A 17,801-nucleotide genomic window follows, 5' to 3' on the forward strand; every position below is an offset into this window, starting at 1 on the left:
ACCGTTTCCCTTTTCTTTGAAAGGGAAACTGAATATGGCTCTTGCGAATCTTTTGAGTAAAGATAGAAAAAGCTTCATGTCTTCTATGATATTTATTTTTGCTTTCTGTTGTAGAAAAAGTCCACAATTAATTATCTGACCAAGAGATGCAGCAGTCAATGAGCAGATAACAAGAATTGGATGGAATTAAGACCACAGTTACAACTGTTCCACTTGATAGCAATACGCTGTGTAAGCATGTAAATCAATATAAACATGGCATATTGATTTACAGAAATATTTGTCAAGTTTGATATGAAATCATTGTGATAGTAAACAGTTTGCCTTACCTAGAAAATCAGTCCATCCATCTGTTTAGTTAACCACTTAGCCAACAATTAGTTGGCTAAGTTAAACACTTAGCCAACTAATTGTTTTTTCAGTCGCGCGATTCAGCTCCTGCTCAAACTGTACGATTGACTCGCAGAGGTTAGAAGTTCATAGGTCACGATGCAGGGTCTCACACTTTACGACCCGATGCTCTGATGCGACCTGAGTGCTCACACTGTGCGTCCATAAAATGAAGGTTATAACAGAAATTCTGTCACTCGCTCTCCCTCTCTGTCTTTCACTCACACAGACACGCCACCACCACCATCATCATCAACTTTGCTAAATGGCTAATGAAAAACATTGATCAGGCAGCTGTGATTGAGCAGCAATGTATAGATCCAACCGTTTTCACGGTTGTTGTGGTCGTGGTAATTTTGTGAGGCCACATCGAAAAGGCTCGGATGAGCTTGCCATAGTTCTACAAGTTGTGCCTCCATCGCTTGTGTCCAGATCACACGCTGCACTGCCATGCTGCACCGTCTTTTTCGCTGACATTTGTGTTTGCGCGTGCGCAGTGTGAGAAACTGCGGTGACACCCTCACGACGGTCGCGAGGATTTCAAACAGGTTTGAAATCCTCACGACCAAGCGATTGATGATCGGGAGCTGGTCGTGAGGTGTCAATCGCTTCTCGTTACCCCACGTATACTACACGATGCACGACGCACGATTAAGGCCAAAATCGGGCCAATTGCCAAAACGGTCGAAACAAATGAAACACAACAAGCCAGAAACCAAAACACAGGGAACAAAGTCCAAAACAACAGCACTGAGGCCCAGGAACAGACCAAAAGCAAACAAACAAAAGAGCCCATGAAAGGCGCAGAGGCCCAGGCAACAGTCTCGAAAAAGTTCAGGGGCCGGCCCGGAGGCTGACGGCACAAAAGTCCAAACCCGGGCAGTTCAGGGGGGCGGCTCGGAGGCTGACGGCCCAAGAGCACAGAAAACAGTTCAGGAGGCCGGGCAGGCGGGAGGCACCGGCAGCGACGTAGTTCAGGGAGCCGTCCATGACGGCGGCATAGTTCAGGGAGCCGTCCATGACGGCGGCATAGTTCAGGGAGCCGTCCATGACGGCGGCATAGTTCAGGGAGCTGTCCATGATGGCAACGACGTACAGTCATCGGCCTGGAAAGCGGCCGAACAGGACGTGCAGGCCGGACGGGACGTGCAGGACGAGCAGGCCGGACGGGACGTGCAGGACGAAGCTAGACAGAGCGAGGCTGGACCAGGCAACACAGAGGCTGAGGCTGGACCAGGCGAGGGTGAAGACTCGGAGGCTGGACCAGGCGAGGGTGGTGGCGCTGCAGGCGACGGCGTGGGAGCCGCAGGTGGTTGCTGGACGGGCCCCTCGGGCCCCCCAGCTGACGAGGCAGGAGGCTGGACAGGCTCCTCGGACCCTCCAGTGGGAACAGACGGCTGAAGCGGTTCCTCGGACCCTCCAGCGGGAACAGACGGCTGAAGCGGTTCCTCGGACCCTCCAGCCAGAACAGACGGCAACAGTCTCGAAAAAGTTCAGGGGGGTGGCCCGGAGGCTGACGGCTCAAGAGCCCAGAAAACAGTTCAGGAGGCCGGGCAGGAAGGAGGCACCGGCGGCTACGTAGTTCAGGGGGCCATCCATGACGGCGGCGTAGTTCAGGGAGCCGTCCATGATGGCAACGACGTCCAGTCATCGGCCTGGAAAGCGGCCGGACAGGACGTGCAGGCCGGACAGGACGAAGCTAGACGGAGCGAGGCTGGTCCAGGCAACCCAGAGGCTGAGGCTGGACCAGGCGAGGGTGAAGACTCGGAGGCTGGACGAAACAAATGAAACACAATGAGCCAGAAACCAAAACACAGGGAACAAAGTCCAAAACAACAGCACTGAGGCCCAGGAACAGTCCAAAAGCAAACAAACAAAAGAGCCCATGAAAGGCGCAGAGGCCCAGGCAACAGTCTTGAAAAAGTTCAGGGGGGCGGCCCGGAGGCTGACGGCCCAAGAGCCCAGAAAACAGTTCAGGAGGCCGGGCAGGCGGGAGGCACCGGCGGCGACGTAGTTCAGGGAGCCGTCCATGATGGCAACGACGTCCAGTCATCGGCCTGGAAAGCGGCTGAACAGGAAGTGCAGGTCGGACGGGACGTGCAGGACGAGCAGGCCGGACGGGACGTGCAGGACGAAGCTAGACAGAGCGAGGCTGGACCAGGCAACACAGAGGCTGAGGCTGGACCAGGCGAGGGTGAAGACTCGGAGGATGGACCAGGCGAGGGTGAAGACTCGGAGGCTGGACCAGGCGAGGGTGGTGGCGCTGCAGGCGACGGCGTGGGAGCCGCAGGTGGTTGCTGGACGGGCCCCTCGGACCCTCCAGCGGGAAAAGACGGCCGAAGCGGTTCCTCGGACCCTCCAGTGGGAACAGACGGAAGATGGCTGGAGCGGGTCTCCAGAACCCCCAGCGGGAACAACAGGTGGCAGAACAGAAGATTGGAGAGAGGAGCGACGGTGGCGTCGTTTCCTTCTGAATGACGGAACTGAAACTGGCGGAGAAACTGAGACCTCTTCATCGTCCGACCACATAGCTGCCAGGAAAAATGCAGGTGAAAGAGGTCCCGGCTGGTGTGTGGAAGGAGAGGAAGTCTGTGGTAGCGTTGAGGCCGGTGGTGAGTGTGTGTTGTCCTGGGGCAGCGGAAAAGAAGTGGAGGTGCAGGTAGAGAGAGCAAGCTCGCCAGCCCTGACTTGCTCCCTCCAGGCAGCTATGGAGCTGCCCAGTACAGTGTCCGTAGAAAGCTGAGTAAGCCGAGGGTTGCTCCAAATGATGGCATCTACAGCGCTTAGCCCAACTACCATGGTCCTCAAATCGTTGGCCTGAGCAATGTGGTCAAAGAGCTTAATCATCCGCTCCATCTCAGCGTTGAATTCAAAAGCTGAAGAGTCTGCGGGGTCCATGTTCTGGTCGTGATCTTCTGTCAGGTTAAAGCTGTGTGCAGGCAGGAGTGGAAGTGGAAGGACCCAAAGTGCAGACACTCGGAGGCAGAAAGTAGCTCAAAACTCAACTTTTATTGCTGGATGGCAAAAAGTGGCAAAAAGTGGCCAAACGTAACAAAAATCCAAATAAACTTACAAGACCAGGCAGACGGCGCTGACAGTGAGAGTAGATCACAACACAGACACAAAGAAACACAGGGCTTAAATACATAGAGGGAGCAATCAGGGAATGGTTAACAGGAGGGAAACACAGCTGGGGCAAATCAGGCCTAACGAGACAAGGGGAAGCAAAACCAGAAACATTAACATCAGACATGGACTTTCAAAGTAAAACAGGAAACATAACACAGACTGGACGTGGGAATACAGCAGACAGGGGAGACAGCAACTATGGAACACAGACAGAAAACCAGAACACTAAAACTCTAACCAAACCCCACCCAGAGAACCTTAACTAAGAATAATCCTAAAACCCATAAAGCAAAGCTAGAATATAATGAAATAACAAAAATCAAAGAACCAAAAACACAAAACACTGGGTCAACGACCCAGGGACCCTAACATCTGATCCCTATGTAGTCTCAGTTGGGTCTGAAGTAGCCTCTCTTTTCTGTGTTGAAGCAATAACAGTGAAAGTAAATGTGAAAGTTGCTAAAACTCAAACATAAACTACTCAACCTACTTAACTCCACCACCATTTTATCTACACCAACGTTGTAGGTGTAGATAAATGAAACACTGGTCAGCTGGTTTTTAGAAATCTAAAAAATTGTGCCAGTAACCTGAAACAATTTATTTTGAGGGTTTTTCTTGCTTTGTTTTGTTTGTATTTGTTTGTTCTCTAGTCTGTTGCACTTTTACTGAAAATATATATTAGCTGATCCGTTATTGGATATAACATATTAGAAAGATACTGAATAGCCAATATTATGTTAAATAAAAAATTTCAATTAAAAGAAAAGTTACAAAAATGCCGGTCAGTGCTTTCCATTATAGTTAGGGCTGCTCGATTATGGCAAAAATGATAATCACGATTATTTTCACTGAAATTGAGATCACGATTATTTGACGATATTTATTTAACCCTTTAAGACCTACCATAGAACCAAGTCCACCAGAGCTTATATTATTTATTTTTTTTACATGCTGTAGTGCCATTTGTGGGAGCATTTCAAGTTGCTATACATCAATACAACTGTTATAGCCCATATTTTAATAATATGTATGCATTAAGTCCATAGTAATTACATAAATTGCAAAAAAGTGCAATAAACTACAAAAAAAATTGAAAATCGTTTTTGTTTTGTTTACATATATTTCTACTTGGAGAAATTTAAGAGGTTTATCCCTCAAAACTTTAAATACAATAAAGTTGCAAAAAAATAGTTTCCCACCACAGGAAATTTATTTTGAGTGTCTTCATAGTTTTATTTTGGAGATACAGCAATTTTTATATACTGCAGGAAAAACAAAAAACAATCCTATGATGCAAATTTGCAAAGAAAACAGCATGTGCATCATTTTACTGTGGGAAGTGTTACGAACAGCTGATAGTAACGGCAAAGCGTGTTTCTGGAATATTATGTTTTTGTTCCTGCAAGCGCTTTTTATGCAATTTTTGCAAAGCTATATGTGGAACGAAACCGTGACCGAGGACAAGCTGATGGCATCAGATGTAAGTACAACTCCTCCGGTTTCATATGCAAAACAAATTATTGCGCTAGCTTACACGGTTCAGATTCTACAGGGATTTAAAAATAGTTACGCAAAACGGAGCGTGCTGCTCTGACCGGCTTTAAAGGGTTAACAATAACTTTAAAAAATAATATAAAATAGTGTGCAACACCACTGAAGTTTTTGTTTTTTTTTAAACTCTCTTTTCAACCAACGGCAGTCACTCTCCTCTCCAAATAACTTCTGCTTAGCTTTCCGAGCTTCCCTCGGGTCCTCTTAATCAGCGGTCTCCACCCTTTTTTGCGCCACGGACTGGTTTATGCCCGACAATATTTTCACAGACGGCCTTTAAGGTGTCGCGGATAAATGAGGGAGGGGCTAATAATCGGCTCAGTCATTTTTAATGATCGTTGAAAGCCCAGATCGTAATCGTGATTAAAATTCGATTAATTGAGCAGCCCTAATTATAGTTATATAGAAATCTATATTTAATCAAGCAGTGTCATTGAGACTGAAGGCAAGGCAAGTTTATTTATATAGCACAATTCAACAGCAAGGTGATTCAAAGTGCTTTACAGAGACATTAAAAAACAAAAACAATTAAAAAGCATAATTTAAAATGGAAAAAAAAAGGAGTACGTTTTGAAATTTAAGCTTAAACGTAAAACAGTGCGGATTTGGTGCTTTATTCAAATGCAGCTGAGAACAGGTGAGTCTTCAACCTGGATTTAAATAAACTGAGTGTTTCAGCTGATCTGAGGCTTTCTGGGAGTTTGTTCCAGATATATGGAGCATAAAAGCTGAATGCAGCTTCTCTGTGTCTGGTTCTGACTCTGGGAACTGATAAAAAACCGGATCCAGATGACCTGAGGGATCTGGAAGGTTCATACTGGGTCAGGAGGTCACTGATGTATTTTGGTCCTAAACCATTCAGAGCTTTATAGACCAGCATCAGAACTTTAAAGTCTATCCTCTGACGGACAGGCAGCCAGTGTAAAGACCTCAGAGCTGGACTGATGTGGTCCACTGTTTTGGTCTTAGTGAGGACTCGAGCAGCAGAGTTCTGAATGAGCTGTAGTTGTCTGACTGATTTTTTAGGTAGACCTGTAAAGATGCTGTTACAGTAATCAAGCCTACTAAAGATGAATACATGGACTAGTTTTTCCAGGTCCTGTTGAGACATCAGATCTTTTATCCTTGAAATATTCTTGAGGTGATAGTAAGCTGATTTTGTTATTGTCCTAATGTGTCATCACTACACCCAAATTTCTCGCCTGGTTTGTGGTTTTTAGGTGTATAGATTGAAGTTCTCTGGTGACCTGTAATCGTTTTTCTTTGGCTCCAAAGACTAGGGATGGGTACCGGTATCCGGTTCTGACATAAACGGTAGTAACCAGACCGAAAAGCAGTACACATTTCGGTGCTTTATTTCGGTGCTTTTTTTCCCTTACACTTTAGATTCTAGCCAATCGTTTTATGTTTCCGAGGATAGTAGGTGGGCCCAGGTACGTACGTTCTTTTAGAGCAGAGCTACAGATTAAAAATGCCCGAAGCAAAGCGGTCAAAAGTCTGGCTGACACTTCACAGCAAAAGATGCAAACTCAGCAGCCAGCAACAAGTACTTTAAGGTGATACTGCGCAAAGGAAGTAACACCTCAAATCTGATGAAACACCTGGCGACGCATAGCTTTTTTTTTAAAAGCCAAGAAACGCGCCGTATTTGATAGCTTGCTGCGAGACCTCACACTGAGCACATCTACTGCGGGTGTGGTGCCTGTTATCAGACCCGAAGTTAGCAACATCCCCCAAGAACCCGAAGAGGAGAGTCCTGGCCCCTAGCCCTGCCAGTGTAGCAGAAATGATGACGGATGATGATGGCAACAGCAGCCATTCTTCTCTGCGTGAGTAGCTTAATGTTGTTCGTGTGTAATTTACGCTTAGTAGGCTAACCACGTTATTACATTAATGCGTGTAAGGTGAACTAGCAAACACCGTCGTAGTTACATGCGGCTGTCTTCTTGTTTGATGGCAGATACTCCCTTCACCCTGGCCAAAAAGGCTAAAATGACCAAAGAAAAAGTGGAAAACAGTTAAACATGAGAGGTTTTTGGACCAATTTTGTGTTCTCGATTCTTTAAGCACCGGTTTGAGCACCGTTTAAGCACCGGCACCGTTTCAAAAGTAACGGTTTGGCACCGGTATCGGATAAAACCTAAACGATACCCATCCTATCCAGTCATCCACCCATTCACACACACATTCACACACTGGTGATGGCAAGCTACATTGTAGCCACAGCCACCCTGGGGCGCACTGACAGAGGCGAGGCTGCCGGACACTGGCGCCACCGGGCCCTCTGACCACCACCAGTAGGCAACGGGTGAAGTGTCTTGCCCAAGGACACAACGACCGAGACTGTCCAAGCCGGGGCTCGAACCGGCAACCTTCCGATTACAAGGCGAACTCCCAACTCTTGAGCCACGATCGCTCTGACACGATAAGTGTTGTGCATGCCAGAACAATGGGACACGACAGCATGTGGCAAAATGAGACTAAATTAAAAATCCTTGTAAAAGAAGAAAAAAAGATTTTGTGCCATTTTTCAAGTGGTCTCAAACTTTTGATCTGGACTTTATAACTAACAGGTGATATAATGCAAAAACCCTTAAGAATTTTCTAATTCCATCAGTTGTGCTTGAATAAGCAGAAATCATTGCGACCTGAGGTGGAGTGAGATTTTACTGAATTTAATGCAATACACTCAACGTGCTAACGATACACATGTAAGGGAGATCTGTGACAGCCCCAAAGCACACTCTGAATTGTCGGTAATAACATTGGGTGGTCTGTGCTCTGTCAGTAACCAAGGGAATGTTAAAATGCTTCGTGTTGTAATTCTCTGTGGTGCTGCTATCCATTAGTTTATGCTGGCATGAAAGTTACTGCTTTCAAAATGCTTAAGATAAGGGCTACTTAAATTAAATTCTAAAGGCACTAAAACTCCTTTAAACTAAATGGTAGTGCAAATCTGCATTCAGAGGAGGTAAACTAATAATGCAGCCTAATCAGATTACTTTGATTCATTTTGATGCTGGTAGGTGGCTACTTTTCTTCCTCTCCTCCACTCCCTTCATCTCCTCTCCAATTTTCTGTCTCAGCCTGCCTCCCTACTCCGTTTCCTCTTTTTTCTTTTTTCTTTCTTCCATTTTTCCTTTTTCTTTTGTTCTCCTGCCTCGTCTCTGCTGGGTGGCACTGTGTATGGTTAGAGGGAATACTGTGGTGGTCTCATTAATCCAGCTCTCATGGCAAACTAGTCCCCAGGGACAGAGAGCCCCCTTTTTAAAAAGTGCCCTGTCACACTCTGGCACATGATTTGCATTTAGGTTAAAACCAGTCGGGACTCTTAAATCTTATTTATGAGCCGAGGGAAGTCCCTCTTCACTGTGACATGAGGGCATCAGTTACTGTCAGGCCAAACAATTACAAACGCACAAATGCAGGCAAGCGCACACGCACACGCACACAGCTGAGTCATGGTGAAAGCATGAAGTGTTTTTGGTTTATAAACAGGTTAAAATCTGTATAGGGGTTGTGGCTATTATCAAGCTTGCAAGAGCGTCCTTTGCCAGCAATCAGTGTAATGGGCTGTCCGACGAAGAAGGTGCACACTCACAGAGCACAAGGTGAAGTGCTGTATTGTAATCTTATGCGTGTACAGAGTGTGCACAAAATATCAGTGGCGTCAGCTCATTCAATGAATAGTTTAAGGCAGGTAAGTGTTTATAGAGAGAGCCTTTCAGGCATACATATGAAATCCTTCCAGTGATAGAAGAAGAACTTTACTCTTTACTGGGACTAATTAACCCTTTAAAATCATTATCAGTGATTAACCCTATCCATTATCCTTGCACATAAGAATATGACATTTTTATTTGTATTTTATATTACTTACTACTACTACTACTGTGGCTGTAGCTCAGGTGGCAGAGCAGGTCAGCCACTAATCAGAAAGTCGGTGGTTCGATCCCAGGCTGCCTCCTGGCTGCATGCCAAATATCCTTGGGCAAGATGCTAACCCCGTGTTTGCCTACTGGTGGTGGTCAGAGGGCCCGGTGGCGCCAGTGTCCGGTGCCTCGCCTCTGTCAGTGCGCCCCAGGGCAGCTGTGGCTACAATGTAGCTTGCCATCGCCAGTGTGTGAATGTGTGTGTGAATGGGTGAATGACTGAATGTAGTGTGAAGCGCTTTGGGGTCCTTAGGGACTAGAAAAGCGCTATACAAATGCAGGCCATTTACCATTTACTAATAATGGATTGGATTGATATAGCGCTTTTCAAGGCACCCAAAGCGCTTTACAATTCCATTATTCATTCACGCTCACATTCACACACTGGTGGAGGCAGCTACAGTTGTAGCCACAGCTGCCCTGGGGCATACCCTCGAAAAAATAAAATAAATAAATAAATAAAAACTTTTTCAAGCAACAAATAAAACAGAGCGTTACAAATCTAACTGAAAAGTAAACAGCCTCCAAATTAAATGAAAATAAAAAATTGGATTTGTGCAGGAAACAGAGACGAATCATTTATTTGTGTTTGCCCCACATTCAGAGATTGATGTGCCAGAATATACACTCATATGTTCTGAAACAGAACATATGAGTGTATCGTTAAATGGATAGACCCACACTTAATGTTACAATCTGTTTTTTCCATTTAGCAAAAAATAATTCAATTCAGTCCTGTTTTGTTTATCTGTTGCCAAATCCGTCACCTCAAGGTGCCAAAGACCCGACAACAGAACAGCAATGTGATTGTCTTGTTGTATTTGTGTAGTTGATGTCTGATATATGGCATGGAATCCATTCTCATACTTAAAGCATGCTGTTTATTATAGCTTGGCACTTGCTGAAGACCTATTCAACAAATCCAGTTGTGTTTGATATCCTCAGAAGCAACACTGCTTGCTCTTTTTGCACAATGCAGTAATTTATGTGTTCAACCTTCTGTGGCTGATTAACAGCCTAAATAAGTAAAAACTCGTAGCAATAATGCTAATTATGTAAAAATCAACCTGTATAACCCTGAACACATCACCTAAGTAAATTTTCTCTGGCTTGGCAAAGCTGCTCCAGTGCCACGGGACAGTCTGCAACTGCTCTTTGCAGGCTGCTAACTCTCCTAATTACTAGCTTATGTGTAAAAATTACTCTTCCCTTTTACCCTTTGGTTCTCTGCTTTTTTCTCTTTATGTTGAAACATGAAATGTGTGCAAAGATAGAACTTATATATATGTATACAGAATTTGAAGCCTTGAATCAGTGAGGTCCCATGATGTGCAGGTGCTAAAATTGTGTAAGGTGATACATGCCCCTGAAGTTTGGCAAGCTGTGCAAAAGCCTGTGATCAGCAGGAAAATCTGGCTTGCAGCTACGTCTCAGCCACTTATCAGCGTAATGCTCTAGTGTGGAATGTGGTTAGCCTGTGTTTATATAAAGCTCTCCACACATGGCTTTAAGTAGATTTAGTGCTGATAGCGCTGGGTGTTTCTAGCACTTTCGTGTTTTGCCAGTGCACTGCTGTGTAGCCTCCCCATGCTTTCCCAGTCCTTGTTCCTGTCCTACTGAGTGTTTTACTTTACTGTTTTCATCAATGAGTCCTGGGCTTATTCTTTTGATCACGCCTAATCCTCTTTATTATTTGCATATTGTGATTTCTCCCTGCAACAATCAGTCCTCCGCTGCACCAAACACTGTGGACTTTGATTAATTATGGAATGTTTGTTAATGGACTGGGTGCTTTCAGTTCATCCTCACTTTTTATTTCTGCTATGCATTACCATTGTGTTTGCTGCTCGGTTAAGTTCTTTATGGTATAAATTATTTGATAGCTTGTATAGCAGTAGAGCAAGCGTAATATATTTAGATAATAGATTTGTGCACTGTACTGGGTCATGCTAGCAATTAGCGTAATAGTCTATTTCAGAGGCATTGGTTTCCAAAGTAATCCATAAACAGGGTGAGGATGTGCACTGTGAACCATACTTTAAATGGTGGCAGTAAAGAGGACTTGATGTGCAAATTCCTAATAAGAATTTTAAATGGAAATAATGGCTCCAGCCAGCAATCATAAAAACTGTAATACAAAGACACAAAGTACACAAGTCTCAGTTTCTGTCAAGTGAAAGTCTCACATTTCTCCACTTGTCAAGTTTTCTTGATTTTGTGAGTTTTGTTTTTAGTTTTCAGACACTGGATTTTGGTTACAATTCAAAGGGTTTTATCCAGAGTTTGTTCATTTCTGAATTCTATTTATTTTCACGTAAATGTTATATAAATATACATTTCATTTGTTTTATATAACTGAATTTACATGTCATTCCCATTTTATTATGTGGCACAAGTTCAGCACAAGCTCTGCCTCCTGTTCTATTTTGGTAAGTTTAGGTACCACAAATAAGTAAATGGACTGATTCTAATATAGCGCTTTTCTACTCTCCTGCAGCACTCGAAGCGCTTTAAACGACAAATAAGTCAACAGATCTGCTGAGAGCTGAGTGTTCTGTTAGAATACAGTATGATATTATGGGGAATACGGGGATTTTAATGTATGGTTGTCAGGTCATTCAGTTGTAAATGTGGATTGTAAACTGATTTCATGGAGCTAATGAAGACTAGCCAGTAAGCTGAAATGTAATCCCTTATTCTTTTCTCTGTTAGGACTCTCATGTTAAAAGATTTCAGTTGAGTTTTTACTTACTTTACTTATGAGACTCTTGAATATGAAGAGTCAAAATAACTGGTAGTAGTTAAAGATGCTTTTGCGACAGAAACATGAAGCTGTGTGAGACATAAAGACAAAGAGTCTTCCAAATCAAATCAAATCACTTTTATTGTCACATCACATGTGCAGGCACACTGGCACAGCACATGCGAGTGAAATTCTTGTGTGCGAGCCCCACAAGCAACAGAGATGTGCAAACACAACAACACAAACGAGCAAAATACAAGAATGGCCAACCTGAAACTAATAAATATATGTACAATATATAATAGTGTATGCATTTCTGGATGTGTATACTAAATATTTTCCTACGTGTGTGTGTGTGTGTGTGTGTGTGTGTGTGTGTGTGTGTGTGTATACACATTTTTACAAATTAAATAGTAAAAAAAATAAAAATAAAATAATAATAATAATAATAATAATAAAATATATAAAATATACAGAGTTGAATATGTGCAAAACAGTGGCGTTACTGTACAGTATGGAGTGCATAATGTTGAAGTTCCAGTAGTGAAGCTGAGGTGTCTATGACGTGTTCAGCAGTCTGATGGCCTGGTGGAAGAAGCTGTCTCTCAGTCTGCTGGTACGGGACCGGATGCTGCAGAACCTCCTTCCTGATGGAAGTAGTCTGAACAGTTTATGGCTGGGGTGACTGGAGTCCTTGATGATCCTCCCCGCTTTCCTCAGGCAGCGCTTCCTGTAGATGTCTTGGAGGGAGGGAAGCTCACCTCCAATTATCCGTTCAGAGCACCGCACTACTCGCTGGAGAGCTTTGCAGTTGTAGGCGGTGCTGTTGCCATACCAGGTGGTGATGCATCCAGTGAGGATGCTCTCAATGGCACAGTGATAGAAGGTCCTGAGGATGCGGGGGCTCATGCCGAATCTTTTCAGTCTCCTGAGAAAGAAGAGGCGCTGCTGCGCCTTCTTCACTGTTTTGTTTGTGTGTACTGACCACGTAAGATCCTCAGCCAGATGTACACCAAGGAACCGGAAGCTGCTCACTCTCTCCACAGCAGCGCCGTTGATGGTGATGGGGGTGTGTACTTCTCTGCACCTCCGGAAGTCCACTATCAACTCCTTTGTCTTTGCGACGTTGAGTGTGAGATGGTTGTCTTGACACCAGTGGGTCAGGGCGCTGACCTCCTCCCTGTAGGCCGTCTCATCACCATTGGTGATAAGACCCACCACTGTAGTGTCGTCCGCAAACTTCACAATGATGTTGGAGCTGTTAGTGGCTGTGCAGTCGTAGGTGTAGAGTGAGTACAGGAGAGGGCTCAGTACACACCCCTGTGGAGCACCAGTGTTCAGTGTGATGGAGGATGAGGTGATGCTGCCCAGTCTGACCACCTGGCGTCTGTCAGACAGGAAGCTAAGGATCCAGCTGCAGAGGGAGCTGCTCAGTCCTAGATCCTGCAGTTTCCTGTCCAGCTTCGAGGGAACGATGGTATTGAATGCTGAGCTGTAATCTACAAACAGCATTCTCACATACGTGTCTCTCTTCTCCAGGTGTGACAGGGCAGTGTGTAGTGTCAGGGCTATGGCATCATCAGTGGACCTGTTGTGGCGGTATGCGAACTGTAGAGGGTCCAGTGAGTCGGGTAGTGCAGAGCAGATGAAGTCCCTGACCAGCTTCTCGAAGCATTTGCTTACGATGGGGGTCAGGGCTACAGGTCGCCAGTCGTTCAATGAGGAGATGGTGGAGGATTTGGGTACAGGGACGATGGTGGCCATTTTGAAGCAGGCTGGGACTACAGACAGAGAGAGGGAAAGGTTGAAGATGTGCGTGAACACTCCAGCCAGCTGAGCCGCGCATGACTTGAGGACGCGGCCGGGAATCCCGTCCGGACCAGTAGCTTTGCGCGCGTTCACCTTCCTGAAGCACTTCCGCACATTCCATGCTCTATAGGCTTATAAGTCACTCACTGAATGAATGCATGAATAAATGAATGAAAGTGTTAATCTGGAGGCGGAATGTAGGTCTCACAGTCCAAGTCACTTATGCAATGATCTGTTGATTTGCACGTCAATGCCAATAAAATTTGTTACCCATGCAAACAAGAGGTGACAGAGATGATAGCATCTCTGTGGGGTTATACTTAGTAAAAGTGGCATTTTTAGCTAAATGCTCTGAAACTCCAACCTGATGCAATATAATATAGTGTTCAGGTACAACATACCTAACCAGTTTGATCCTAGACCGTGATCTGATCACCAAATCCTTGCTTTCCTTAGTGCTGCTGAAAGTCAGTCATAAAATCACATCTGGAACATACGCTATATTCCACTTAAGCTGCAATTTAAGTGATCTCTGTTTCGATTTATGTCTTCCAGGACTTCTGCTAACTTATGAACCTGATGCATTTGCTACTCTTCACACTTACATAACAGAAAATCACCCATAACGCTCTGCCATGCATTCATAATGTTTTCCATTTCTGCACTCTGTGTGTTTTGGCGTACATCACTAATATTTCAAATAGCTAGGAGGGGAATTTATTGTCTTGGGAGCTGAGGTATGACACAAAGCACAATGTTTCTCATGCTCCACTGCTTCCATAAAATCACTGTTTACTCATTTCTTTCTCGTGGGTTTATTTTTTTTCTTTTTTTTCTTTTTCCATGGATATAACGGCTGTCAGCTGTGGGAGTGGTATAAGCAGGGATCAGAAAAACGCTAAAACAGTGCAATCCATTTCGACGTATTTGCATAAATCATTTCCGGACAATGCAGACTGAATGAATGAATTACTGTAATAGAAAATGTCAAAACTGTCATGACTGTCCTTGAATCTCTCAGGTTACGGGTGCCGAGCGCTGCAAATATGAAATTGCTCATCAGATTGCAGGCGTCTTGGTCGACAATGCCAATAAACTTTGTTACCCATGCAAACAAGAGGTGACAGAGATGATGATCTCTGTGGGTTATACTTAGTAAAAGTGGCATTTTGAGCTAAATGCTCTGAAAGTCCAACCTGATGGTGGTACTAGAGGAAGTGTAAAGGGATTAACCTTGACTCTTCATCTAGCACCCAGTATGCAATGATCTGTTGTGGAATGTGAAAAACACGAGTGACGTGGGAGGATTCGTCCCCTGGGGACTATGAATGTGTGTAAATATGTTACTTTAATCATGTGGAATATAGAGGTTGATGATTTCAATCACTCTCTTGTCACATGTTTTCTCTGTTGTCTCCTAACTGACATAAAACAAACCTTCACTGTTTTGTCAATAGAGGTTAAAATAAGTCAGATGTTTCTGTTTCTGCGTAAAGACGTTTAGTTGTATAATTGTTATTGTCTTACAGGGGCTGCCCCTCCCTGAGCCTGTATCTTCTGATGGTTTCTTCCAACTTAGTATCACGGCAAAACCTGTAACAGACACGCTGGTCCACCGTGTTTTATGCTTTGCCTCTCCAAAGTGTGAAATGTACATGCATGCAGGAATTGCATTACCGGCAGGGTGAGATAACATATTTAAAGGCATGAAGTCGGTACTGAGTAAAAAACGTATAAAGTGCATTCCAGAGTCCTTAATCGCCAGAAACTATTAAGCTAGGAGGCTAATATGTATCTACATGTACATGTGTTAAAATGTCCGTGATTATTTTCATTTTGGCCTGAAATAAAACATCTTCCTCTGCTGTTACTGCATCTTACTGCATGTGTGTACATTTCACGTTTTGGAGAAGCGAAGTGTTAAATGGGCACGATGGACCGGCCTGTCTATCACACACTTTGCTGTGATATCGGGTTTTTTCTTCCAGCTATCACCAAGTGCTTGATTGTAGTGGGTTGTCTGGTTGTTGAGGTTTTCTTTGTTGTAGAATCTTTATCTTACAAAATAAGGCACCATGACATGACAGTTGACAGAGGAGGACTGCTGTAAATAAATTAAATTAAATTGAATATGTGTCCCTTCTGTCTTATTTTGTTAGTTGAGTGAACGCTTGTAGTGTGTTTTTTTTATTGTGCAGTTAAAACTGCACGTGCCTTTGACTGCTCACTCGCTAACTTTCTGTCATATTTGATATCTGCACGATTGAACCTTCCAGTATCAGAAGATGCCATTTGCTGGTAAACTGTCCAAATTTAAATGGGTCTCTTCCAAGATATTGGTAATATTTTATGTGCAATAGCAGAAAGCTTCTGAGTGCCCTTGTGTTTGTCTTTTATGTTTTTAAAGAGATCTCTGGGAACTCGGAGGACATCCCTCTAGTGCGCTGGAGGCAGCAGTGGCTGGAGAATGGCACTCTGCTCTTCCACATCCATCACCAAGACGGCAGCCTGAGCCTCCCAGAACCGACTGAGGATCCAGCCAATGTCTCTACGAAGGAGGAGCTCCGCATCCTGCACATCTCTGTGATGGTAAACCCTCAGTGCTAAAAAGAGCTAAAACTGGAAAGTGCTATGTTATATTGCTGTTCATTTTCTTTTGACACATATAAGAACTTTTTAATTGGGCAAAATTTAGCAAAATGAAAAATGTTGGTGGAAGATTTTTTTTCTTTCTTTAATTAAAACTGACATGAGATCAAATTGATGAAACGACATCACTGTTTTTTCTTCTTCTCTGAAACAAAACGACTCCGAGATCTGTCTTTTTCTGATAAGATGGCACATTTTTTTGTTTTTGCTTCTAAATGAAACAGCACAACCCGCATATTTCTTTTCTGAAAAAGCAGACAAATCTTGTAGATTTCTGTCATGGTACGATGACTGTTTTACATGCAACAAATCCCCCCCGAGCCTCCCTCTGTCTTGCAGTTCACTCTGTAGTATGTTGAGGGTTTTTTTTTGACCCAATATATGTGATATCTCAGTCTCCACCACAGTCACATGTCTGCCAGAGTTATTTAGATCAAACATATATTAAGCGCATGGCGCATCCAGCCTGCTATAGGGTAAGGATGTGTTTTATGACTGTAAAGGCATGGATGGGGTCAAAGTGGACTTTTAATGATAAAGAAAAAAGGGTATTTACTGTTAGCCATTTTAGTGCTATATAAACTATGGCAGCAAAACATATACTTATGAAATTCTACATTTCACTTGCAAAATATAGATTTTTGCATGCTTACACTGTATCAAACCTTATCTGCTCTGTCGGCAGAGAAGGAAATGAATCCTTAGATCTCACAGCTTCCTCTTCTTGCCTGAGGAAATGTATATTTATTAGATCTTAGATATGCCACACCTACTCCCAGTGCCCTTTTCTAGCCCAAAGACATTACAATCGTGCTTTGATGGATGATATGTATTTTCAGACATTGAAAGCATATTATAGCTGCATACACAAATGATTAGTCAGCTTGAGAAGACTTTTGCCAGCAGCTATATCTGCTGAACGGAGGCACGGAGCTGTGCTTCAACACCCGCTGAATGTCATTGACCTTCAGACCTTAATATAATGACGGATAACTGACTTTGACTTTCCTCTGCATGTTTTACATGTATTAGCAAACATCAAGTCCATCTACAAGGTGCGCAGGCTTCAGTGATGACAGCATTTTTATGTGGAAATTAGATAGCCAGGGTGCCAGTTCTGCTTCTCGCCCCTTTGGTTTTCCACTAATCTCAGATTTTTACTCCCTGCTCTATCTGCATTTCACATCCCATCAACCTCAGGTCCATGTCTCTGTGCTCCGTGCTCCGCTCATTCCTCATCCTGAACGAGCTGCAGCGGCAGCACTGCCACCGGGGTGTTTTTCATGAAGGTGTGGGTAGAGAAGGATTAGCATGCAGATATGAGCAGACCATGGAAACAGATGGAAGTGGTGTTGCCACTGTGCTGCCCGGGCCCCGCTGCAGCTTGCCACCCGGCTGGAGTCCTCGACCTATAAATCCAAAGCTGTGTCATTCGTTCAGCTCCTTATGGATACAGAAAAGATCCCGTGAAGGCTGCTTTACAGGCTTTTTAGCTCAACCGCACACCTGTAACTGGACCTGCTCCTGTTGTATATCACAGGAGACCTCAGGTTGGAAGCACTCAGTACGCAGAGCAGATGATGTCTAAATAAAAG

General features: G+C 44.1%; 1 protein-coding gene across 6 annotated transcripts in view; it reads left to right on the plus strand.

The window, feature by feature from the left end:
• The window catches only part of astn1 (astrotactin 1), a 476,318-nt gene that overhangs the window by 104,229 nt on the left and 354,288 nt on the right, over nucleotides 1-17,801 (plus strand). For all 6 annotated transcript variants that reach the window (XM_026150134.2, XM_026150137.2, XM_026150138.2 and 3 more), the window contains exon 2: nucleotides 15,965-16,146. In XM_026150134.2, the coding sequence (XP_026005919.1) occupies nucleotides 15,965-16,146 (182 nt within the window). The remainder of the gene's footprint in view (nucleotides 1-15,964; nucleotides 16,147-17,801) is intronic.

This window comes from Astatotilapia calliptera, chromosome 18 (genome assembly GCF_964374335.1).
Source record: "Astatotilapia calliptera chromosome 18, fAstCal68.1, whole genome shotgun sequence".
Classification (NCBI taxonomy): domain Eukaryota; kingdom Metazoa; phylum Chordata; class Actinopteri; order Cichliformes; family Cichlidae; genus Astatotilapia; species Astatotilapia calliptera.